The following is a 25,815-nucleotide window of genomic DNA, read 5'->3' as shown; positions in this document are numbered from 1 at the left end:
ATCCATGAAATACTGAATATCTGCTTCCGTTAGCCTTCTTAATTCAGTGCTTTTTCTTTCAAAAAATTCTTTTGTCTGTGAGCTTATTTTTGTGTATATTTTGTAAGTGAATGCTCCTTAAATTTTGATGTTTTTGTTGCTCCATTAACTAGTATATCTCTGCAGTTAACACACTGATGTTAGCACTTCACCATCAATTATGGCTACAAAACTGAACTCAGTATGTAAGGGGTCATACTCCTGAATGAAAGAAGGCCTCTTTGGTCTTCATCTGTTTGGAATCACTTCCTTTACCCTTATTTGGTTTACTACTGCTGGTGCATTCAGAAAAGGTGTGTCTTTTCCACTAAAAGAACGCTGAAAAATCTACTGAAGCTTGTTTGTCCCCATGTAAATTTGGTTAAAAATAATATAAATTTCACTTCTCTCATTTAGCTAATGATATTAAATTATAAATTAAAAAGCAGGCATGATTAAGATTAAAATGTTTGTAAAATTAACTAGTTATTAAAAATGAGTAAACCTGTGGCTTTTTTTGTTTTTTATAGATGTGTGTGTGTTTTTTTAAAAATAAATTTATTTATTTATTTATTTATGGCTGTGTTGGGTGTTTGTTGCTGCGTGTGGTTTTCTCCAGTTGTGGCGAGCAGGGGCTACTCTTCGTTCCGGTGCAGGGGCTTCTCATTGCGGTGGCTTCTCTTGTTGCGGAACACGGGCTCTAGGCGTGCGGGCTTCAGTAGTTGTGTCACATGGGCTCAGTAGTTGTGGCTCGCGGGCTCTAGAGTGCAGGCTCAGTAGTTGTGGCGCACGGGCTTAGTTGCTTCGCGGCATGTGGGATCTTCCCAGCCCAGGGCTCGAACCCGTGTCCCCTGCATTGGCAGGTGGATTCTTAACCGCAGCGCCACCGGGGAAGCTCCAAACCTGTGTTTTTTCTCAGATTTTTATACACCTTTAGGTAGTTGACAAAATAACCTTAAAATAATACATGTAACTTTGTTCTACTGTGCCTCATTAGCACATCATGCCAGGTGCAATTCACTATTGAATTGATAAGTTTGATAACACTTGGATCTATCTGTATGCTGTTCAAGAAGACAAATCCACTAATCATGTGCTTTGATGTCATGGCAATGTCAAATGTCTGTAAAAGCTTCCAAGTGTTTAGTTTCAGTTTCTGAACTGATCTCATCACGGATCTATAACAAATAGTTCATAGACCATCACTAGTGTGTGAGCCATGCTTTCAATGGCAGTGGACTACCAATAGAGTAGTGCTTTATGTGCACTGGTACTTAAATCTATAGGAAATAATCAGTTTCACTGCATCTTTTTTTTTTTTTTTTTTTTTTTTTTTGTGGTATGCGGGCCTCTCACGTTGCAGAGCACAGGCTCCGGACGCGCAGGCTCAGCAGCCATGGCTCACGGGCCTAGCCGCTCCACGGCATGTGGGATCCTCCCGGACCGGGGCACGAACCCGTGTCCCCTGCATCGGCAGGCGGACTCTCAACCACTGCGCCACCAGGGAAGCCTCACTGCATCTTTCAAAAGGATTTATTTGATACCTATTACATGACACAACAGAACAAATTACACACTATTAAGATGTAATTCCATAATAAGATAATATTAAGGTAAAAGAATATCTTATTAGAAACAATAAGAAATACCATAATTGTATTTAGTCATTATTATACTTTAATTTTCAAATATTTGACAGTGCTTTTGTGAAAAAATGTGCAGGCATCTACTGTTTTAACTGGAATTTCAGAACATTTAAAGTAGATGTGAGCTGTTCTTAAATGTTTGTGAGATGTGAATTTGCAAATGTAACTTATTAGTGATGGTGCAGCTGTACAGTATTGTTTCTTTCCCAAGAAGCCATCAAGAAAAGAACCACTGTGTGGTGTTACTTGTGGCTCTTTCCAAGATCACAGTGCTTACAGCTGACAGTTTTTTTTTTTTTTTTTTCGTGGTACACGGGCCTCTCACTGTTGTGGCGGAGCACAGGCTCCGGACGCGCAGGCCCAGCGGCCATGGCTCACGGGCCCAGCCGCTCTGCGACATGTGGGATCTTCCCGGACCGGGGGACGAACCCGTGTCCCCTGCATCGGAAGGCGGGACTCTCAACCACTGCGCCACCAGGGAAGCCCACAGCTGTTACTTTTCAGTGCATACTTACCCCCACGTTTGTGAACTAGCACCACTGGGTATCTTCTGATTTATTTAATGGATGAGAATGTGTGATGAAATGTGTAAGAGTGACCCAACATTTTGTCATGAAAATTTTCAAGCATAGAGAAAAGTTTAAAGAATTTTATAGAGTGCCTGTATACCCACCACGTAGATTCTGCCTTTAACATTTTACTATACTTGCATTATTACATGCCTATACAAGTATCTATACCTCTATCCAGCTATCACTAAAAACTTTCTCCTAAAAATGTCAACATACATGTCATTAACTAGAGTTTATTGTTTGTTTACAGTCTGTTTTCTTTTGAGCTAAAATACACATACAATGCAATACACAGATTACAAGTGTATGTTCTCTGAGTTTTACCAAATCATGCACCTGTGTAAGCCAAAACTCTGTCAAGATATAGGGCGATTGTATTCATTTAGGGGCAGTTTTGCCTCCAAGGGGACATTTGACAATGTCTGGAGCTATTTTTCGTTGTCCAAGCTGGGCAGGGCAAGGATGGGGTAGTGCTGACATCTAGTGGGTAGAGTCTAGTTACAGTTCTTTGTCTGTAGTGCCACTTTTGAGAAATCTTGATGTAGAGCATTACCATAACCCTGGGTAGTTTCATCATTTCTCTGGCCAGTCAATTCCCCCCTTACCCCTTAACATTCCAGAGATAACCATTGGTGTGGGGTTTTTTTCCTACTATAGTTTTGCTTGTTCTAGAATATCATATAAATGGGATCATTATATACATTATATACACATTACATACTTTATATACACATTATATACTTCATGGCAGTCTTGTCTAAAAAAACCAAAACAAAACATTGCCTATAACTCATCAGGGGAGGCAGTTTTTTCCCTATTAACTATAAAAGAAATGTCTTGCAGGTTTCACATAAAGGACACAGACATGTAGACAATGTTTTCAGCAGCATTCCTATAGGAAACAAAGTACAGGTATTCCCTTGGTATCCACAGGGGATTGGCTCCAGGACCTGCTGTGGATACTAAAATCCACAGATGCTCAAGGCCCACAGTTGGCTCTCTCTGTATTCATGGTTCCACATCCTCGGATTCAACCAATCTCAGATCATGTAGTACTATATGTATTTATTGAAAAAAATCCGCATATAAGTGGACCTATGTAGTTCAAACCTGTGTTATTCAAGGGTCAATTGTAAAGGAGTTCATTCATATGACTGTTTCCTTTAGGAATCACCAAGACATAATGCCAACATGAAACTCAGTGCAAGCAACTTTACATAGAGACAGTATTGTCCAAAAGCATAGATTTCTGATGGTCCAAGTTGATTACAAATTAAAATCCATAGATGAATGTTTGGGATGATCTTCAGACATTCCCCACAAAGGGTACTTTTTGCAGCCAGGATTTGATAAGACATGTACAGCATCCATTTCAAGGTATATACAGAGTGCAGATAACATGGTGCCAGTTAAGGGGAAATCTACTAACTTTGGAGAACAAATAAGAAGAAACTTGCCTTGCCTTAATGTTGGCTATGCAGTTTTTTCCTTGAAGGTGGTATTTGAGACTATCTGAAGGCAAAGAAAGATTCTTTAAAAACCAAAACAAATAGCATAGTTTTTTTCACTCCAGCAGAAGCTCAGGTTCCCAAGTTAACCACCACTTTTCACCCTTGACAGCTCTGATGACTAATAGTCATGTTTATTAGTCATTGATTGATGAATTGATTCACTTATATCAAAAGTTACTTGGTGATATCATTTCAGTCTCATGACTTTGAATACCACTTATATGCTGACAACTCCCAAATTTCTTAAACTATAAACTCATAAATCCAATTGCCTACCTGACCTCTCTACTTGGATATATGAAAAGCAATTCAAACTTGATGTTTCTAGAACTGGATTCTCTCTCTTGTCATTTCCCTAAAGTCTTCTTTCACATCTCAAAAGAGCCAGATTTCTAGCGGCTCAAATCAAAATCCTCGTATCATCTTAGACCATTTTCATTGTCTCACACTGCACAACCAGTCTGTGAGCAAGTCCTGGTGGCTATATCTTCAAAATTTATCCTGGGAATAACCGTTTTTCGCCGTCATCTCCACTGCCGTCATCTGCCTCCATAATCTCTTTCTGGGATTATTGCAGTAATCTCATAAGTGGACTTCTTATTTCCAGCTTTCTCCCTCATAGACTGTTTTAAATACAGCAGTCAGAGTGATCCTTTAAAAATATAAACAGTGGCTAAACCCGCAAATTAGCTTCCTGTTTCATTCAGAGTAAGAGTCAAAGTCATAATAATGGCCTAAACACCCTACAGGATCTTCTGTGACCCTTGCCCTGGTTTTTTCTTTTTTTTTCCTTTATCTCCTATTACCTTCTTTCATTTGCTCACTCTGTTCCATCCATACTTCCTGACTGTTCTTCAAACCTGCCAGGTGGGCATGGTTTGCTTTTTCACCTCAGGGAGGCTTTCCCTGACCGCCCCCCCCGCCCCCCCCGACTTCACAATTTAAAGGTAAAGTTTAAATTGCAGTTCTTTCAGCCCTAAACTCATCTCGACTTTGTTTCTGTTTATCCCCATCCGGCATAGTATATATTTTACTTGTTTGCTTGTCTCTCCTCCCATGAGAATGTAAACTCCATGAGGACATAGAATTTTGTCTATTTTGCTTATTGTATTCTGGGCAGCTAAAACAGTACCAAGCACATGGTGGGCATTCAGTATTTGTGGAAATGAGTGTTGAGTGCCTACTCTATGGCATGCTGTACACTGTGCTAGACATTGGGTAGTCAGTAGTGAGTGGTTCCTCTCCTCATGGAGTATGGAGCATAGACTAGTACAGCAACACAGTAATTAGCACATAAATGTATGTACAGAATCTGAGATAAAAGCTCTCCCGGAAAGGAGCTTGGTTGTATGAGAGTATAAAACCTAGGAAGCTGACAAGAGGGGTGGGGAGGCGCTTCCCTGGTCAAGTGTCAAAAGCTGGGATCTGAAAGATGAAAGTTAAGTAGTTTCTATAAGTGGCTTACCCTTTCTCATTCCTGAAACTGTTTTCCTCTTTTTTTAATTAAAGATGGGCCTTTATAGGCATTGATCCCTTTTATTAATCTTTGGTTTGTGCCATTATACTTGCTTCCTATTTCACTGACTACTTATCTTACATTTATTAGTTTCCTCCACTTTGGGGAGGTTTAATTTGCTGTTATTTTTCTAACTTTCTGAGATTAATAATTATATCACTAATGCATGCAGTTATGGTTGTAAATTCCCTTTAAACAGTGTTAGCTAAAACCCACAACTGTTGGTAGTGATATTCTTAGTAGGTATTTTAACAGACTTTTTACGTGGTCAGTTTAATTACTGATATATTTGGATTTAAAAATAACATCTAACAATTTCTGTTTCTCCCACCAGTTGTGTTTATTTTTCTTTCTTGTCTTCTCTTGGATTAATCAAACATTTTTATTATTCCATTTCCCCACTGTGTTATCTTATTCATATACATTCATTAATATCCTTTTAGTCACTACCCTACAGATTATACCATGCATCCTTGGATTATTGAGGTCTAGTATGAATTAATAGTTTTATCACTTCTCTGTCAGTGCATGGACCTTGGAATATTTATGCTTCATCTACCACAATCCTACCTTTTATGTTGTTATTGTCATTTAATTCTACGTATCTGTGACCCCACAAGATATTAACATTGTTCTGTATAGTCCGTATTCATTTAGCTCTTCCCTCATATTTCTCCTTTTTGTCTTCATTCTTCCAGTTTGCAGTGCTTCTTTCTGGGGTCATATTTCTTTTGCCTGAAGAACTGTTTTTAGTGTGGATCTTCTAGTGAACACATTCAGTTTTTACTCGTATGAGAAAGTATTTTCCCTTCATTTTCAAATGATATTTAGACTTGATATAGAATTGTAGGTTGGCAGTTCATTGTCTTTTGGCTTCCCTTTCTGTTGGTGTTAGCTGTCAGCCTTATTGTTGCTGATTTAAGAGCAATGTGTCCTTTTATGCCCCCCAGCCCCACCCGGGCTGCTTTTTTTTTTTTTTTTTTTTTTTTGCGGTACGCGGGCCTCTCACTGTTGTGGCCTCTCCCGTTGCGGAGCACAGGCTCCGGACGCGCAGGCTCAGCGGCCATGGCTCACAGGCCCAGCCGCTCCGCGGCATGTGGGATCTTCCCAGACCGGGGCACAAACCCGCGTCCCCTGCATCGGCAGGCGGACTCTCAACCACTGCGCCACCAGGGAATCCCCTGGCTGCTTTTTAAGATGTCTGATTTTCTTTTGTTTTCTGGAGTTTTACTATGATATTTCTGTGTGTGTTTTTCTTTAGATGTGCTGCTTGGGATTCAGCACCTCTTGAATCTATGGCTTGGTATTTGTCTTCAGTTTTGGAAAATTCTTAACCATTATCTATTTCTTCAAATATTGTTTCTGTCCTGTTTTCTCCTCTGTTTCTGGTGATAACAAAGTGGAAGGTTTGATCATGGGAATGGATGACTGACTTGGAGTTACTAAGTGGGTAATTGATGTGGTTGGCTGGTTCATCTGTGTGATGTTGAAATCTCTCAAAAAGATTATGGGAGCTGGGGAGGAGAGAAAGCCTATGAACCAGGAGCCAAAGGCTTCCTTGAATATAAGAATGTTGACAGTATGACTGTCAATGGGATTACAAGGTTGGTAGGTGGCAACAGTGAGAGTGGTGGCTGAGCTTGTATATTGAAACACAACTGCAAGGAGCAGGGAGTTTTGCAAGAGGGAAAGAGAGGTAAAGACTTGAAAGCAAAAATTAGAAGGAAGGAGCATATTTTCCTTCCTGGCTCTGACAAATGCGTATGAGACAAAAACATGTCAGCATGTGAATGGGCTGTAAAGGAATTCATGTTGTCAGAGAGCTAAAGAAGGCAGAAGAGGGTTTTTTTAAAGTGAAGAGCTGACGGGTCAGTGAACAGGATTTCAGAAGATATAACTGAGAGGTTTGGGGGGTAGGGGAGAAGAATGAGATACTAGATTTTAATGGGAAGTACAGAGCAGTGTGAGATTCATGTGATGATGCCTGATTTAGGAAGTCTGACCTTCTGACAGTGACAGGTAAAAGGGATGATGTGAGGCATAATGAGAAGGGTCCTGATAGTTTCTGAGATAAAGATGGCCTACCAGATTTCCTCTCATGATTATGAAGTCTTCCCCTTCAGGTATGGGGAAATGAGGTGGTGCCTTCCTAGAGCTTTAATGTATTGGTTCTTATGAGCTTATTGGATAGGGTGACTTAGCGAGGGCAGGCTTCGCAGTGGAGACTCAATGGTCTAATATCTTCATTCATGGCTTACTGAGTCTGGAAATAGCTTCTCAAGGCTTTTCAGGGTTTTGAGATTTGAAACCCAAAGTGAGGCCCTTGACCATGACCAATGCACCAAGCTAAATAGCAGTTTGTGAGACCTCTGATGGCCTCACAATTGGTAGTTTTCTTTTCTTTTTTTTTGGTTAGTTTTTACCCTCTGTTAGTCTGGACAGTCTATCTTTACATTCTGTAACTGCATAGTCTTTATCAATAGTGACATTATTCTGGTCAAATACAAAGATTGGCTGACTTTTTCTTTTTTTTTTTAACAGTAGGTCCTTGTTGGTTATCTGTTTTAAATATAGCAGTGTGAACATGTCAGTCCCAAGCTCTCAATCTATCCCTTCCCCCCAACCTTCCCCACTGGTAACCATACGTTCATTCTCTAAGTCTGTGAGTCTATTTCTGTTTTGTAAATAAGTTCATTTGTATTATTTTTTTTTTAGATTATGATATTTGTATTTCTCTGTGGCTGACTTTTTCTTTAGAGGGCCAGATAGCAATTATTTGAGGTTTTGTGGGCCACATGATCTGTCCCAATTAACTTGACTCCCTGAGCCATCTTAATTGTGGCTGTAGTTTTTAGAACCGCACTTCTAAATCCACATTTTAGACCGATTTATAATCCTTCAGATTTTTCTTTTTGGCTGCTTATTAAACACAATTATGTGTGTGGCTCAGAGACATGAAAGCTCAAAATGTCAAAACTCAACTCCATCCTCCATCGTTCTTCCTCCTTTGTTTGTCTCATGATTGTCCTCACCGTCTACCCAGTCATCCTGGAAACTTGGGAGTCAGTCATCCTTCCTCCATAATTCAGTACATTATCAAATCCTCAATTTTACTTCCTAATGATCTTTTGGATCCATCTTTAGTACTCTTACTTCTAGTTCAGACCTTCATATTTCCCCTAAATTATTACAGTAGTTTACAAATTGGTCTCACTGTTTCGAATTCTGACCCCTTGGATCAATCTGTGCTATATACCAGTGCCACAATCCCTTGTTAACCCTCTCAGGCAGAATTAAACCTTCTTCACTTAGGAACATAGGTACTTTACAGTGTTTATTAGTTTGCATTATGTTTCTGGATGTCATTTTTCTCTCTGTTCTTTAAGACAAAGCTTCTTGAGGGTATGGACTGTGCTTCATGCATTTATATGTCCAACTTCACAGCCTTACTGCTTCAAACATCTACTGCTTTGATAAATTTGATAAAATTTGAATAAGTGAATTTTAGATTTCTGGATAAACATAATGGATTTTATGCATGTGTTTATCTCTACACCCTCAGGAAATTCCGAGGAAATGAGAGTAAAGGAATAAAAGAAATTGTATAAAACCACAAAGACAAAAAGAATGGGAAAGTAGACACAGCTCTAAGAAGACTAGCAGCCAGGCATCTTCAGCCATATCCCTATCCCTAACAGTAGGAGACTGGTGGGGTTTTTTTTCCCTAGAGAAACATTTATTTTCCAAAAAAAGAAGAAGTACAGATACTGACATTCAGGGACCTTTAATGATATGATTAGCTCTCTACCTAATAACCCACCTATAGTAACATCTAATGTTGACAAGACCATAAAAATTCCATTCTGCTTTTAAAATCTAAATTACTTTAAAAATTAATTTAAATTTACATAAAGGAAATTGGCTATTTGGCTTCCAGTTTGTTGAATTTAGACAGATGCAGTCAGGTAGCCACCAGTACCATCAACATCAGAACAGTTCCCCTTTTTAGTCAGCCCCTCTTCCATCCCTAACCCCTGGGAAACATTGATCTATTCTCTGTCCTTATAAGTTTTGCCTTTTCCAAAATATCATTTGAATGGAATTTTACAGTATCTAGCTTTGAGTTTGACTTTGTTAACTTAGCATAATGTGTTTGTAGTTGATCCATGTTGTTGCATGTATCAGTAGTCATTTCCTTTTATGACTGAGTGATAGTCCGTGATATGTACTAGTTTGTTCATCCATTTACCTATTGAAGGACAATTGGGTTGTTTCCAATTTTTGGCCATTATGAAGTTATTATAAACTTTTACAATCAGATTTTTGTGTGAGCATAAGTTTTCATTTCTTCTGGGTAAACAACCAGTGGGAGTGCTGGGTCATATGATAAGTGTATGTTTAACTTCATAAGAAACTGCCAGTTTGTTTTCCAAATGACTATACCATTTTGCATGACAACCAACAAAGTATGAGAGTCCCATTTGCTTTGAATCCTTATGAGCACTTCAGTGTGTATGTTTTGTTTTATTGTGTTTATTTACCATTCTGGTAGGTGTGTAGTGGTATGCCATTGGAATTTTAATTTGCATTTTTCTTAATGACTGAAGATGTTGAGCATCTTTCCCTGTACTTATATGTCATCTCTCTCTATATGGTGATGTGCTTATTGAAATCGTTTGCTTTTTTTTTTTTTAACCTAAGTTGGGTTTTTTTTTATGGTTGAGGTTTTAGAGATCTTTATGTATTCTGGATAAAAGTCCTTTGTTTTATATGTAATGTCCAGGTATTTTCTCTCAGTCTCTGGCTTATCGTTTCATTTTCTTAACAGTACCTTTCACAAAGCAAATGTTTTTAAGTTTCAAAGTCCACCTTCTAACCTTCTCTATTGAGAATAGTGCTTGAGGTTTCTTTCTCCATTAAGTTGTCTTTGCACTTTTGTTAAAATCACCAATTGTATCTACTTCTGAGCTCTATATTCTGCTCTGTGATCTCTGAGTCTGTCCTTTTTCCAGTAGCACACTATCTTGATTACTATAGCTTTACAATATCTTGAAATTAGTGTTTTCTCCAGCTGTATTCTTTTTCAAAAATGTTTTGACTTTTCTAGTTCCTTTACCTTTTTTTGGGGGGGTGGGGAGTGGCGAGCCACGTGGTTTGCAGGATCTTAGTTCCCTGACCAGGGATCAAACCTGCATCTTTGGCAGTGAAAGTGCGGAGTCCTAACCACTGGACTGCAAGGGAATTCCCTTCTCTACCTTTCTATGTAAATATTTGTCACTGTCTACCAAAAATCCCACTGGTATTTTGATCAGAATTGCATTGAATCTGCATTGCAGTCTGAGCAGAGTTAGTATCCTAACAATATTGAGTCTTCCAGTCTTTCTCCATCTATGTAGGTCTTCTTTATTTTATCAATGTTTTCTAATTTTCAGCATACAGAAACTACACATATGTTGTTAGATTCGTACCTACGTATTTTATTTGTGTTTATGTACTATTGTAAATTATAATTTTGAATGTTTTATTTCCAATAATTCATTTCTAATATATAGAAATACAGTTGATTTTTGTATACTGACCTTGTGTTGTATAACCTTATAAACTCACTCACCTGTTAATTCTAGGAGCTTTTTAGTAGATTCATGGTATGGAAATAAATGAAGACCACCCAAATAAGAACAAGTAGGGCACCAGCCACCATTACTTGCATTTGGCACAGACTCAAAAGGAAATCTAAAAGGAGATTAGAATGGAAAAAAGGGAAAGCTTCAGGTTGTCTTAATTGGAAGTTGTTGGCCATGGGGAAGCTGGAAGCAGGCCTAACTAGAAGTCGGGCATCCTGTGTGGTTGGTTAGGGGAGCATATTTGGCTTTCTCTGGTTGGTCCTAAATTGGAAGTGGGGGCAAAAATTAGGGAAGCTGGCAGTTATTGATCAAGGCCTGGCTGTTTGGATCTGATTGCTACAGAAGTTGTGGTTTGGCTTCCTGGACTGGTTGCTGCAGAGGCTGTGGGTCAGAGTTGTTTTTGGATGTGGTCTGGCTATTGTCCGTTTGTATATTCAGTCTCTCACTTGGGAAATTCTATGTAGACAATCCTGTGGTCTTGCAAATAGAGTTTTATTTCTTCCTTTCTAATTGGTATGCCTTTATTTTCTTCCCTAACTGTACTGGCTAGGACTTTCAGTACAGTGTTGAATAGGAGTGGTGAGAGCAGACATCTTTAATTTAGTTTCTGATCTTAGGGAAAAAAAGATTTAGTCTTTCCCTATTGAATGTGATGTTAGCTGTAGGTTTTTTGTAGATGACCTTTATCAGATCAAAGAAAACCCCTTCTCTTCCTAGTTTGTTAAGCATTTAAAAAATCATGAATGGATGTTGCATTTTGTCAAATGCATTATCTGTATCTACTGAGATCATCATGTGGTTTTTTTTCTTTAGTTTGTTAATATGATGAATCACACTGATAGATTTTTGAATGTTGAACCAGCTTTGCATTCTCACAATTAATCCCCCTTGGTCATGATGTATTATCCTATATGCATATTGCTGGATTTGAGTTACAATATTTTGGTGAGGATTTTTGTGTCTATTTTCATGAGTGAGATGTTCTGTAATTTTTTTTGTTTTTGTTTGCTTCTTGTAATGTTTTTGTCTGGTTTTGATGTCAACGTAATGCTCGCCTCATAAATTGAGTTGAGAAGTATTGCATCCTCTTCTGTTTTCTGAAGAGATTATTTTCTGGAAGAGATTGTGTAGAATTGGTATTATTTCTTCCATATATATATTAGAATTTGCCAGTGCAACCATCTAGACCTAGAGAGTTTTTGTTTTCTTGAAAGATTCTAAACTATTAATAGTGCTATTGAGATTCTCTTTTTCTTCTTCAGTGAGTTCTGGTATTTGTGAATTTCAAAGTATTTGTCCATTTCATCTAAGTTGTCAAACTTGTGGGCATAGAATTGTTTGTAGTATTCCCTTATTATCCTTTTAATGTCTGTACTTGTCTGTAATGATATCCCCTCTTTCATTTCTGATATTGATACCTTTTGTCTTCTCTGTCTCTTTTTCTTTTTCTCTTTGTCAAGCGTAGCTAGAGATTTATCAATTTTTATTGATCATTTCAAAGAACGAGCTTTTTATTTCATTTACTTTATTGTTTTTCTGTTTCAACTTCATTGATTTCTGCTCTAATCTTATTTTCCCTCCTTCCTTCTTTTAATACTATAAATTTCCCTCTAAGCACCGCTTTAGCTGCATACCACCACTTTTGATATGTTATATTTTTATTCAATTCAAAATATTTTCTAATTTCCTTGAGACTTTGTCTTTGACCTGTGGATTTTTTTTAAGAAGTGTGTTGTTTAATTTCCAAATAATTGGTGGCATTTTTAAGATACGTTTCTGTTACTGGTTTCTAGTTTAATTTTCATTATGGTCAGAGGGTATACTTTGTATGATTTCAATTATTTAAATTTGTTAAGGTTTGTATATAATATGTTTGTGTTTTGTTTATAGTGTGGTTTATCTTGATGTGTATTTGAGAAGAATATATATTCTGCTATTGTTGGGTGGAATGTTCTACAAATGTCAGATCAGGTTGGTCTGGGTATGATGTTCTTTGAGTTTATCAACACTTTTATTTTCACTGAGTTTTTTTTAAATTTAAATTTTAATGTTTTTAATATTTCTTTTTTAATTAAAAAAAATTAATTTTGTCTGTGTTGAGTCTTCGTTATTGTGCGTGGGCTTTCTCTAGTTGTGGCGAGCAGGGGCCACTCTTTGTTGCAGTGCGTGGGCTTCTCATTGTGGTGGCTTCTCTTGTTGCAGAGCACGGGCTCTAGGCACATGGGCTTCAGTATTATGGCACTCGGGTTCAGTAGTTGTGGCATGTGGGCTCTAGAGCGCAGGCTCAGTAGTTGTGGCACATGGGCTTAGCTGCTCTGCGGCATGTGGGATCTTCCTGGAGCAGGGATTGAACCCATGTCCCCTGCATTGGCAGGTGAATTCTTAACCACTGTGCCACCGGGGAGGTCCCTGAGTTTTTTGTTTTTAATCCATAATGTTTGTATTTTGCTAAATTTGAGGAGTTTTAGGCCACTATTTCTTAAAAAACTTTTGTGCCTCTATCTCTTTTTCTGTCCCCTTCTGGGAATCCAGTAACATAAATGTTAAACTGTTTGGTATTGTCCTAGAAGTTCCTAAGTGCCTGTTCATTTTTTTTTTCTTTTTCTCTGTTCTTCAGGTTGGATAATTTCTATTGATCAATCTTTCAGCTCACTGAATCTTCCCCTTTGCCATCTTCATTCTGCTTTTGACTTCATCTAGTGAATTTTTAATTTCAGATCTTTCATTGTTATGTAATTTCCATTTGGTTCCTGTTTTATAGTTATTCTTTCTCTTCTGAGAACTTCCATCTTTCCAGTCATTTTTCATTACCTTCACCTTGTGGAACATAGATACAACTGTTTTAAATCTTTTTCTGATAACTCCAATATCTATGTCATTTTAGGATTGACACCTTTTTTTTCCCCTGAGAATTGGTCACTTTTTCTTTTTTCGGTTCGTTGTACGTCATATAATTTTGGAATATATCCTCAACTCATTTGGAATGTATCTTGAATATTTTGGCTTCTGTTAAAATCTTGAGAATATTGATTTTTGTTTTAACACGCAATCAAACCAGTTAGATTAAGACTACAAGTTCTACCTCCTCTGTGGGTGATAGTTTCAATGTCACTTCCATTTTCAAAGCCTTTGCCCTCACATGCCCCACTCAATAGTCAGTCTTCATCTTGAGTGGTGTTTAGTTCTCAAAGACTTTGGTGGGCTTCTTTGGTTCTGTTCCATGATTTTGCAGCTCAGGGGTGAGACTGGGACTTGTGTTAGTTGCTACACAAAATTAGGAGATCCTTTCTTTGGCTTCCTCCTTGCTGGGATTTTCTTCCTAACCTCTGGTTCCCAGCGGCCCCTTTTCCAGTTTCTCTAGCTAGAAAGACAGGTTTCTCACAGAGCATTTTACTCCCCTTGCTGTCACATAGTTCCACATGACAGATTTCACCCTCAGGGTAAAGCAGTGAGAGAAAAGAGAACAAAAATGACAGGATTCCCCTTACTTGCTTAAGACCACAGGGGGGCCCCTTTTCTCATTTCTTCCAGGCAGAGACAGGTTTTCTCTCAATTTGAGATACCTGGACTGTCATCCCTGAGCTGCAGTTTCAGAACCCTTGCTCACCTTTAAGCAACGCCAGGAGGGAAAAAATAATATGAACACAAACTGTGGTTGCCCCCCTCACACTACTCAGCTCACATGGGTCCCTTTTCTTCATCTTCTAGCCAGAAAGAGGAGCTTTTTTTGGCTGTCTGCTACCCTTGGGCAATTCTGAAACTTGAGCTACTCTTGCTTCGAAGGCAGAAGGTAGAAGAGGGGAAAACCCCCAGAAAACTCCACAGTACTTGTTGTTCAAGTTTCAACTTCTCTCCCCTGTTCACTTACTGTTTTTACTTTTTAGAGTTCTCAGGTGGTTGGTTTTCATATTCTTTCCAATTTTCAGTTGTAATCAGTGAGAGAGAGAGGCTATGGTGGGCGTAATCTATTTTGTCCAGCACTGGAATTGGCATTCATTTTTTTAATTATAAATTTATGTATTTATTTTTGGCTGCATTGGGTCTTCGTTGCTGCGTGCAGGCTTTCTCTAGTTGCAGCGAGTGGGGGGGCTACTCTTCGTTGTGGTGCACGTGCTTCTCATTGCGGTGGCTTCTCTTGTTGTGGAGCACAGGCTCTAGGCATGAGGGCTTCAGTAGTTGTGGCTCATGGGCTCTAGAGCACAGGCTCAGTAGTTGTGGTGCACGGGCTCAGTTGCTCTGCAGCATGTGGGATCTTCCCAGACCAGGGCTCGAACCTGTGTCCCCTGCATTGGCAGACAGATTCTTAACCACTGCACCACTAGGGAAGTCCCAGCATTCATATTTTTAATGCCTTGGTCTACAGATGACTTGACAGTTAAGGGTCCTCAGACATTTGAGAAAAGTCTTCAGTGTGAGAGACAGATACACATAGACACACACCAAGGAACTCAGAGGAAACAGAAAATGAAGCTGCCTGAAGTAAACTTAAAATAAACATAAATGGTTTTATCTCATTAAATCTGAGAAAAAAAAGTGGTTACCCAGAAACAAAGCAAGATGCTATTTATGTAAAAGGAACCATCAGAGAATAAGAATCCAGTGTATGGTAGCAGTAAGTTTAATAAATGAATTAAGATTACTTGGAAGATTACATCATGTTAATCTCCTAGAAAATGGGACCAAAGGAAAGAGAGATGGAAAAGTAAAAGAAAATTAGAGGTTCTGTTTTAGAAGTCTAGCAGTTGCCTAAATCAAATGTGAAAATTGTCTGTACTGAAGAACACAAATTTCTATACTGAAAGAGCCTACTAAGGGCCCTTCACAATGAATGAATGAAGACCCACAACAAGGCACATCCTTTGTGAAATTTTATATCACTAGAATTAACATGCAGTTTCTTAAAGCTTCATGGAGGGACAAAAACAGGTCATATTCAAAGGTCAGAGTGGCATCAGATTTTTCAAGGACCAACTCTGGAAGTAGGTTAGTGGAACAATGTCTTTAAAAATTCTGAAGGAAAATTATTTTAAATTTGTAATTATATACCCAAACAAAATGTCAGTCCAGTGTGATGGTAGAAGAAATATATATATATATATATATATATATATTCTTTGACTGTGCCACATGGCTTGCTGGATCTCAGTTCCCCAGCCAGGGATTGAACCCGGGCCACGGCAGTGAAAGCCCTGAATCCTAACCACTAGGCCACCAGGGAACTCCCTAGAAAGATATTTTTAGACTTTCAACATCTCAGAAATTTTACCTCTAGTATGTGTTTTCTCAAGGAAGCTATTAGAAGATTGTTTCACCAAAACAGATGCTTAAACTCAGGGGGAAGGGAGCATGCCAAACCTAAGAAATGAAAGATTCAGTGTAGGGAAGAGATTGGAAGTCTTAGGATGACAGCTGTGCAGCAAGCCCAGAGAGCAGCCAGCCCAAATCAAGTCCTCTGGAGTGGATCAGGAAGGTCAAGGGTTACAGGGAAGGTGTCTCCAGGGGAAAAAGTGCAATTCATAGATTTTTTAAAAAATTATTTATTTATTTATTTATGGCTGCGTTGGGTCTTTTTTGCTGTGTGCGGGCTTTCTCTAGTTGCGGTGAGTGGGGGCTACTCTTCGTTGTGGTGCGCGGGCTTCTCATTGCGGTGGCTTCTCGTTACCGAGCACGGGCTCTAGGCTCGCAGGCTTCAGTAGTTGTGGTGCACGGGCTCAGTAGTTGTGGCTTGTGGGCTCTAGAGCGCAGGCTCAGTAGTTGTGGGGCACAGGCTTAGTTGCTCCATGGCACGTGATATCTTCCCGGACCAGGGCTCAAACCCGTGTCCCTTGCGTTGGCAGGCGGATTCTTAACCACTGCGCCACCAGGGAAGTCCTTACATATATTTATAAGTGAAAATAATTTTTTTTTTTTTAAATTTTGGCCATGCCGCACGGCATGTAGGATTGGGATCTTAGTTCCCCAACCAGGAGAGAATATTTTTAAGTGGTATGTGTAAGCAAGCATCTCAACAAATTCTTCCTCAGAGTAAGGAAAATACCAGAGGAACTCCTTTTTTTTTTTTGCGGTACGCGGGCCTCTCACTGTTGTGGCCTCTCCCGTTGCGGAGCGCAGGCTCCGGACGCGCAGGCTCAGCGGCCATGGCTCACGGGCCCAGCCGCTCCGCGGCATGTGGGATCTTCCTGGACCGGGGCACGAACCCGTGTCCCCTGCATCGGCAGGCGGACTCTCAACCACTGCTCCACCAGGGAAGCCTTCCTGAATGTTTTAATCATGATATTAGAGCCTTGGTAGATTTTCCATGATGAAAGATTGTTTGCAGTAAAATTTATCAAATGCTTTTTGTCTGTTGAGATTATTATATGGTTTTTTCTTTCATTCTATTAATGTGATGACACATTGATTTGCATATATTGAATCATCCTTGCATCCCGAATGTAAATTCCTCTTGTTCATGGTGAACGGTCCTTTTAATATGCTGCTGAATTTGATTTGCTAGTAATACTTTTTAAAATAAATTTATTTATTTATTTATTTATTTAGGCTGCACTGGGTCTTCGTTGCTGCACGCAGGCTTTCTCTGGTTGCGGCGAGCGGGGCTACTCTTCATTGCAGTGTGCGGGCTTCTCATTGTGGTGGCTTCTCTTGTTGCGGAGCATAGGCTCTAGGCGCGCGGGCTTCAGTAGTTGCAGTACATGGGCTCAGTAGTTGTGGCTTGTGGGCTCTAGAGCGCAGGCTCAGTAGTTGTGCACGGGCTTAGTTGCTCCGCGGTATGTGAGATCTTCCCGGACCAGGGCTTGAAACTGTGTCCCCTGAATTGGCAGGCGGATTCTTAACCACTGTGCCACCAGGGAAGTCCCTGCTAGTAATATTTTATTGACAGTTTTTGCATCTATATTAATCTGGGTATTGGCCTGTAATTTTCTTTTCTGGTAGTATCCTTTTTTGGCTTTGGTATCAGGATTATGCTGGCCTCATAAGATGAGTTTGGCCTCTTCAAATTTTTTGGAAGACTTCGAGAAAGATTGGCACAAAATTAACCATTTTAGAGGGTACAGTGACATTTAGTATACTTGCAGTGTTGTGCAATCATCATCTCTATCCATTTCCAAAACATTTTGGTTACCCCCAAAGGAGATACTGTACCAATTAAGCAATCACTTCTCACTGCCCCCTCTCCCAGCCCCTGGCAACCACAAACCTACTTTCTGTCTCTATGGATCTGTCTGTTCTGGAACTCTCATATAAATGTGATCTTTTGTGTCTGGCATTTTTCACTTAGCATAATGTATTCAAGGTTCATCCATGTTGTAGCATGTATCAGTACTTCATTCCTTTTTATGGCTGAATAATATTCCATTGTATGGATATACTGTGTTTTGTGTATCCATTCATCAGTTAATGGGCATTGAGTTGTTTCCATCTTTTGGCTATTGTGAATAGTGCTGCTGTGAACAAGTACTTGTACTTTCTTGAATACCTGTTTTCAAATATTTGGGGTATATACCTAGGAGTGGAATTGCTGAGTCATATGGTAATTCCATGTTTAACTTTTTGAGGAACCAAAAAATTGTTTTCCTCAGCAGCTGCTCCATTTTACCCACCAGCAGTATACAAGGGTTCCAGTATCTCCATATCCTCGCCAACATTTGTTATTTTCTTTTTTTAAAAAAAGTTATAGCCATGGAATCTGTAAAAATATAATTTATTAAAAGGTATATTATTTATTTTATTGAGGTATAATTGACATATCATTTTAGGTGTACAATGCATTGATTTGATACTTGTATATATTGCAAAATGATCACCATAATAAGTCCAGTTAACATCGATCACCATACATAGGTATACAAAATTTTTCTTTTCTTTTTTTTTGTTTTTTTTGCGGTACGTGGGCCTCTCACCATTGTGGCCTCTCCCGTTGCGGAGCACAGGCTCCGGACGCGCAGGCTTAGCGGCCATGGCTCACGGGCCCAGCCGCTCCGCGGCATGTGGGATCTTCCTGGACTGGGGCACGAACCTGTGTCCCCTGCATTGGCAGGCGGACTCTCAACCACTGCGCCACCAGGGAAGCCCCAAAATTTCTTTCTTGTGATGAGAACTTTCAAGATCCACTTACCTAGCTACTTGCAAATATACAATACAGTAGTCTTAACTGTAGTCACCATACTATACATTATATCCCCAGGGCTTATTCATTTTGTAACTGGAAATTTGTACCTTTTGACTCTCTTTACCAGTTTTGCCCACTCCCTCCCTGAGGCAACCACCAATCTGTTCTCTATATCCATGAGCTCAATTTTTTTGTTCATTTGTTATTTGTTGTTTTTTTAGGTCCCACATATAAGTGAGATCATACAGTATTTTTCTTTTTCTGTGTGACTTATTTCATTTAGCATAATGCCCTCAAGGTCCATCCATGTTGTTGCAAATGGCAAGCTTTCATTCTTTTTTATGGCTGCATAATATTCTATTATATATATATTATCACACACACACACACACACACACACACACACACACACACAGCCAGCACATTTCCTTTATCCATTCATCCATTGATGGACATTTAGGTTGTTTCCATGCCTTGGCTATTGTAAATAATGTTACAGTGAACATAATACACATCTTTTCCAGTTAGTGTTTTTGTTTTCTTTGGATAAATACCCAGTAGTGGAATTGCTGGATCATGTGGTAGCTCTATTTTTAGTTGTTTGAGGAACCTCCATACTGTTTGCCATAGTGGCTGCACCAATTAACATTCCCACCAACAATGTACAAGGGTTCTCTTTTCTCCACATCCTCACCAACGCTTATTTCTTGTCTTTTTGATAGTAGCCACTCTAACAGGTATGAGGTGTTATCTCATTGTGGTTTTGATTTATATTTCCCTGATGACTAGTGATGTTGAATATCTTTTCATGTACTTGTTAGCCATCTGTCTTCTTTGGAAAAATGTCTATTTAGTTTCTCTGCCCATTTAAAAAGTCAGATTGTTTGGTTTTTTGCTATTGGGTTGTGTGAGTTCTTTATATATTTTGGGTATTAACCCCTTATCAGATATATGATTTGCAAATATTTTCTCCCATTCAGTAGGTTGCCTTTTCATTTTGTTGATGGTTCCTTTTGCCCTGCAGCAGCTTTTTAGTTTGATGTAATCCTACTTGTTTATTTTTGTTGCCTTTGCTTTTGGTGTTAAATCCAAAAAATCATTGCCTAGACTAATGTCGAGGAGCTTACTGCCTATGTTTTCTTCTAGGAGTATTATGGTTTCAGTTCTTACATTCAGGTCTTTAATCCATTTTGAGCTAATTTTTGTGTATGGTGTATATAGTGGTCTAGTTTCATTATTTTGATATGGCTGTCCAGTTTTCCTAGCACCATTTATTGAAGACATTATCCTTCCCCATTTTATATTCTTGGCTCCTTTATCATAAATTAATTTACCATATATATGTGGGTTTATTTCTGAGCTCTCTATTCTGTTCCTTTGATCTATGTGTCTCTTTTTTATGCCACTGCCATACTGATTTGAATGCTGTACCTTTGTAGTATAGTTGAAAATCAGAGACTGTGATGTCTCCAGCTTTGTTCTTCTTTCTCGACATTGCTTTGGCTCTTCAGGGTCTTTTGTGATTTCACAAAAACTTTAGGATTCTTGTTCTATTTCTACTTTATCTCACCCCAGCTTTTAAAATTTTGTCTGATCTGTGATTTGTTTTTTGTTGGGGTGGGGAGAATTGGTCAAAAGCAGTGATTTTTCAAACTTTTTGATGTCAGAACCCCTTTATATCTTTAATAATTATTGAATACCCCTAAAAGGTTTTGTTTGTGTGAGTTATATCTTTGTGGGGTTTATTTATTTAAATATTTATTTTTTAAATTTTTGGCTGTGTTGGGTCTTCGTTGCTGTGCGCGGGCTTTCTCTAGTTGTGGTGAGCGGGGGCTACTCTTCGTTGCGGTGTGTGGGCTTCTCATTGTGGTGGCTTCTCTTTGTTGCAGAGCACGGGCTTCAGTAGTTGTGGTACATGGGCTCAGTAGTTGTGGCTCACGGGCTCTAGAGCGCAGGCTTAGCAGTTGTGGAAAGATCCCACATCCACTGCATGTGGGATCTTTCTGGTCCAGGGATCGAACCCATGTCCCCTGCGTTGGCAGGCAGATTCTTAACCACTGCGCCACCAGGGAAGCCCCTATATCTTTGGTATTTACTGTATTAGAAGTTACAAACTGAGAAATTATTTAAATATGTATTCACTCATTGAAACGTAATAAACCCATTACATGTTAACAAAATATTTTCATGAATAATAACTTTTTCCAAACACACACACACAAAATAGTGGAAAGACTGCCTAGTTTCTCTTATTGCAAATCTCTTTAAAGCCTGCCATAAGATAAGACTGTTGGATTCTCATATCAGCTCCTATATTCAGTCTATTGCATTATCACATGTGTTGCATGTAGCCTTTGGAAAACCCCCCTATACACTTATGAGAGAATGATAATGAAGGAGGCAAAGAATGTCTTAGATTTATCCTCAGGGACCTAGGATACCCAAGTTGGAGAGCAATTGGTTTTAAGATTTGTTGTTTCTGGCAAAATTAGGAGTGTTTAGAAACCTTTCAACAATTTCTCATAATACCTAGGGAAGAGGTATGGGTTGTTTATGCACCCAAATACAGAATATCCAAGGAAGTTACTATTTGGGTCAAAGATGATCCTTTTTTTAGAGTCAGAGATTAAAGAGAAGTTCTCATTTGCATAATCACTTCATTGATTTTATTCAATAGTATACTGAAGCAAAATGAACATCTGTATAAGTGGTACTTTAAGAAAACATTTCTTTTTGCTCCGTTGATTAATATCCCATCTTGTTCCATAAAGTACTTGGGGCATATAATTAGTATAATAGAGTTTTGAATATAGATGGGACAAGAAGAAAAAGGTTAGAAACTAAGATAAAGCCAAGCATAAAGTTAGCACATAAAATTTATTTCATACACTTTTGTATAGCTTTTAGAAGTGGGAGAAAACTACAGTATTTTCAAATGTTCCAACTTGAAAAAAAGATTCACTAAGTGTTTTTAATTACTCACACCATCCTTAGCAATTGTGAAGTATAGTGTCATTTATGAAAATCTGCTCTTATTCACCTTTCCTAGGAAAATAATCTTATGTAATGCCAGTCTACTTTGCTAGTGATTTCACTTGCTAACAGTTATTCCCTCAGCCTTATCAAAGTTTATTAAGCGTTATTCAACTTTATTAATTGTATTTATCAAGGAATTAAGCTATTATTCTGTTTGGTTGAAAATGCTGGAATGGTAACTGCATTTTATAACTTAATGCAACATGAGAGAAAGAGCACAACACTGCGATCCAAGAGACCAGAGATCTAATTTTGGTTCCGAGACTGGATTCCTACAAGCCTAGGCAGCCACGTGCATTTTGCTCATGGGTGGAGAGGAGTGTGGATTGCTGGAAAGCGACTAACAATTTAATTTGGGAGATGGAAGCACTCTGTAGAATGTTGAGGTGTTTTTTTGTTTTGTTTTTTTTATGAACGGTACTTACATTCTCACTTCACACTCCTGGAATTACTTCACACTCCAGAATTACTGTACCAGGACTAGTATACCAGGATTACAATTTGTATACCAGGGTTACTCAGGTGTATGTATTTGTCAAAATTATACAGTTAAGATTTGTGCATTAAATATATGTACATTTTACCTTAAAAAATCTAAAAATAATCATCAGGTGGTTGGGGGTAGAGGTGGAGATAAAACAAGAAAGGCACAATTTTCGAAACTGAGTGATAGGGACCTAAGGTTATTACACTGTTCTTTTCACTTTATGTATATACATTTGAAGCTTTCCATGTCAAAATGTTTGTATTTTTTTTAAAGCAACATTTTGGTCTACCATATTAGAAGGTCAAAAGATAGCATTTAAAACTGATAAATCAAGAAATAGCAGTGTAAGCGTATTATTTAGAAACGTGGAAGTAAATAGAAGGGAAAAACAGTTAAAAGGTATCAAAGTGGTTGCCTATGGGGATCAGAGCTGAGTGTGGAGAGGCCTGGAGTAGGAAATATCTCTATTTTGTTTTATAAGGCTTTTAGTGTTACTTGATTTTTAAACCTTATGCATGTATTACTTTGATAAAATGATGCATTCATTCTATGGATTACTGCTTTGCTTTCAAGGAAAATATCCACAGGATCATATGTGAATAATTAGGCATAGACCAATGCTTAGAATATAAAAATTCTGTTTATGTATGATAATTCTGGCACTATGCCCAGTTATTTCCATTGCCAAAGTTGGTGATTTACATTTGAATTCCTACTTCAGATGAGTAGGGCTTCAAAGTGTGATTGCATAGTTTGTCCCTGCCCTCCTGCAGTTTGGTCTTTACACAATAGTCAAGAGCGATCATAAATAAGCTTATATTACTCTCCTGTTTAAAAGCCACTGACTGCCTTCCCATTGCAGTTAGAATAGAATTCAAACTCTTCATCATGGCCTACAAACAAGGCTATAAATTATATAAATGATGGAACGGTGCCTCATTCTCTTGCCACTCTCCCTCATCAGTGTCAGCCTTGATGGTCTTCTTTTACACACTCATAGCTCTTTCCAGGCCTTTGTACTTGGCATTCCTCATGAGATTGACTGCTTCAGGATTTCTTCAGGATTTAATTCCTGCAAAAGGCCTTCCCTGACCATCTAGCTGGAGTAGCTCCTTCCACCCCTTCTCCGTCTAGAGCAGTGGTGCGGAGTGTGGTCCTCAGACCAGAAGCATGAGCATCACATGGGAGCATTTTGTTTTGTTTTGTTTTGTTTGGAAATGCAGTCCTACACCCCACCACAGACCAGCTGCAGTAAAATCTGCATTTTAACAAAACTCCAAGGTGATTGCATGCTGTTTAAAATTTTCAAAAGCTCTGATGTAGAATAACCAACCTTCTCAACTTTCCTGTGTATCTGTTAATAGTGCATCCATTGCTGAAGATAAATTAGTCATTTACTTGTCTATTACTTTTCCCTAAATGGAATATGAGCCCCACAAGGGCACCACTTTGACTTGTTCACTCGGGACAAGTCAGCACCTGACCCACTGTCTGCACCTGGAACACACTCAATGAGTGTTTGATGTGTAAAAGAATAAACACATATGATCGAGATTATTTTGCATTCCTTGACGCATATAATTGTATAATAACAATCTTCATGGTTCTCACTTACTTGTAAAACTAGGGTTATCTCCCAACATCATCATTATGAAGAGATTTCACTCTCTTTCTTAGACACTAAAGTCGTGTGACTAGTAAGGAATCACTTATTTATCCTTATTTTCAGGTAGTTTGTCTTCAGAACCCAAGTTTAGATTTTATTGAGTAATTTGCTACAGACTGAAAACATTTTCTTTTTGGTATTTTAAAAAGCACTTTCATTCAGAGTTAAAGTTATTATCAAAGGTTTTTATCCAAAGTAAATGTTAGTTTGATATTTGTATCAAATTTTATTAAATCAGAATTTAATTTTTAATAAGAAAATAAGAATTCTGAAAATGTAAAGTCAAATGCAACATTTTCAGTTAAACTGCAAATAAAAACTAATGGGGCAAATAATGTATCAACTTTTTACTCTTGAGATAAGATTCTAGGGAAAGACTTTAAGTTTCTGATATTCTATCGTACATTTAAAGGTATGTTCCCAGGATATGTTTCCTCATGCATGTCCCGGTCAGGAAGCAACATTATGGTCTATGTTAGGAGAGCTTACATCAGTGACTTTTAACTGGTGGTGATTTTGCCCCCAGGGGACATTTGGCAATGGCTGACGACATTTTGGGAGGCACAGCTGGCAGGCGGGTGGAGGCCACGGATACTGCTGAACATCTTGTAAGGCACTGAATAGCCCTCCACCACAAAGAAGCGTTTAGTCCAGCATGTCAGTGGTGCTGCTGCTAAGAGACCCTGGCTTACATCGAAAGAGCCCTTCCTCTGCAAATACTAATGCTGTCAGGAAAAGAGACTATATAGAAATGGGCAATTTAGAGATTCAGATGGGTATGTGGGCATGATATGCTCAGATAATTCTACATTTTTTAAAATAGGAAAACTCAAGTATAGGGTTACTGGTTTTCTTTATTTTACAGATGGGGTCGAGGATTTGGTCTTTTGGGTTCCATTTTTGGAAAGGATGGTGTATTAAACCAGCCAAACAGTGTCTTTGGACTTATATTTTATATACTACAGTTATTACTTGGTAAGTATTTTACAGCAAAATACAAAAATAAGTTCGTTATATTTCATTTAGTACTTTGTGTCTTTGCCCTGATGTGTCTTTATATTAAATAAAAGCATATGTTAGTGATAGAACAACTGGTTTGTAACACATTTTGGTGTTGTGAAAACTTGGTTCACTAAGATTTTGACAAAGCTCATGCTGAACGTGGTATCTGTTGGTGTTTAATCAGGGATAGCAGCATCCCATAATGCCTAGAAAAACAAGTCCCATTCAGGGAAATTATTACTCCAAACAGTTTGCCCTGGAAACCTTTTCCCTTGTTATTTTGTATACTCTGTAGCTATTTTAAAATATTATGCATTGAGAAAACATTAATGGTATATGATATTCAGTCATAATTCCATCACCTTTACATAGCCACTATTGCCATTGTAGTCTACTTTTTTCGCTTAATTTTATGTGAACTCTCTTATATTGTCTGTCCTCTTAAGTGTTTTATTATTGTGAACATCAAGGCTTCAGATTTTTTAATATCCTAAATAACACTGCACTGATCAACTTTGTTTAAAGTCCCCTTCTCATACCCCCTTCCCTCTTTGAATTATTTCTGCAAAATAAATATCTAACTGTAGGATGAAAGAATCAACAAAGTTTTTTTTTGGTATGGATTTT

General features: G+C 38.4%; 1 protein-coding gene across 2 annotated transcripts in view; it reads left to right on the top strand.

Moving 5' to 3' along the window:
- Positions 1 to 25,815, top strand: part of VKORC1L1 (vitamin K epoxide reductase complex subunit 1 like 1) — a 61,224-nt gene that overhangs the window by 28,219 nt on the left and 7,190 nt on the right. For both annotated transcript variants that reach the window (XM_030871909.2, XM_070043784.1), the window contains exon 2: positions 25,052 to 25,161. In XM_030871909.2, coding sequence (XP_030727769.1) covers positions 25,052 to 25,161 — 110 coding nt within the window. The remainder of the gene's footprint in view (positions 1 to 25,051; positions 25,162 to 25,815) is intronic.

Source organism: Globicephala melas, chromosome 15 (genome assembly GCF_963455315.2).
Source record: "Globicephala melas chromosome 15, mGloMel1.2, whole genome shotgun sequence".
NCBI lineage: Eukaryota > Metazoa > Chordata > Mammalia > Artiodactyla > Delphinidae > Globicephala > Globicephala melas.
The sequence above is the reverse complement of the archived record's forward strand: the minus strand, read 5'-3'. Positions and strand labels throughout refer to the sequence as shown.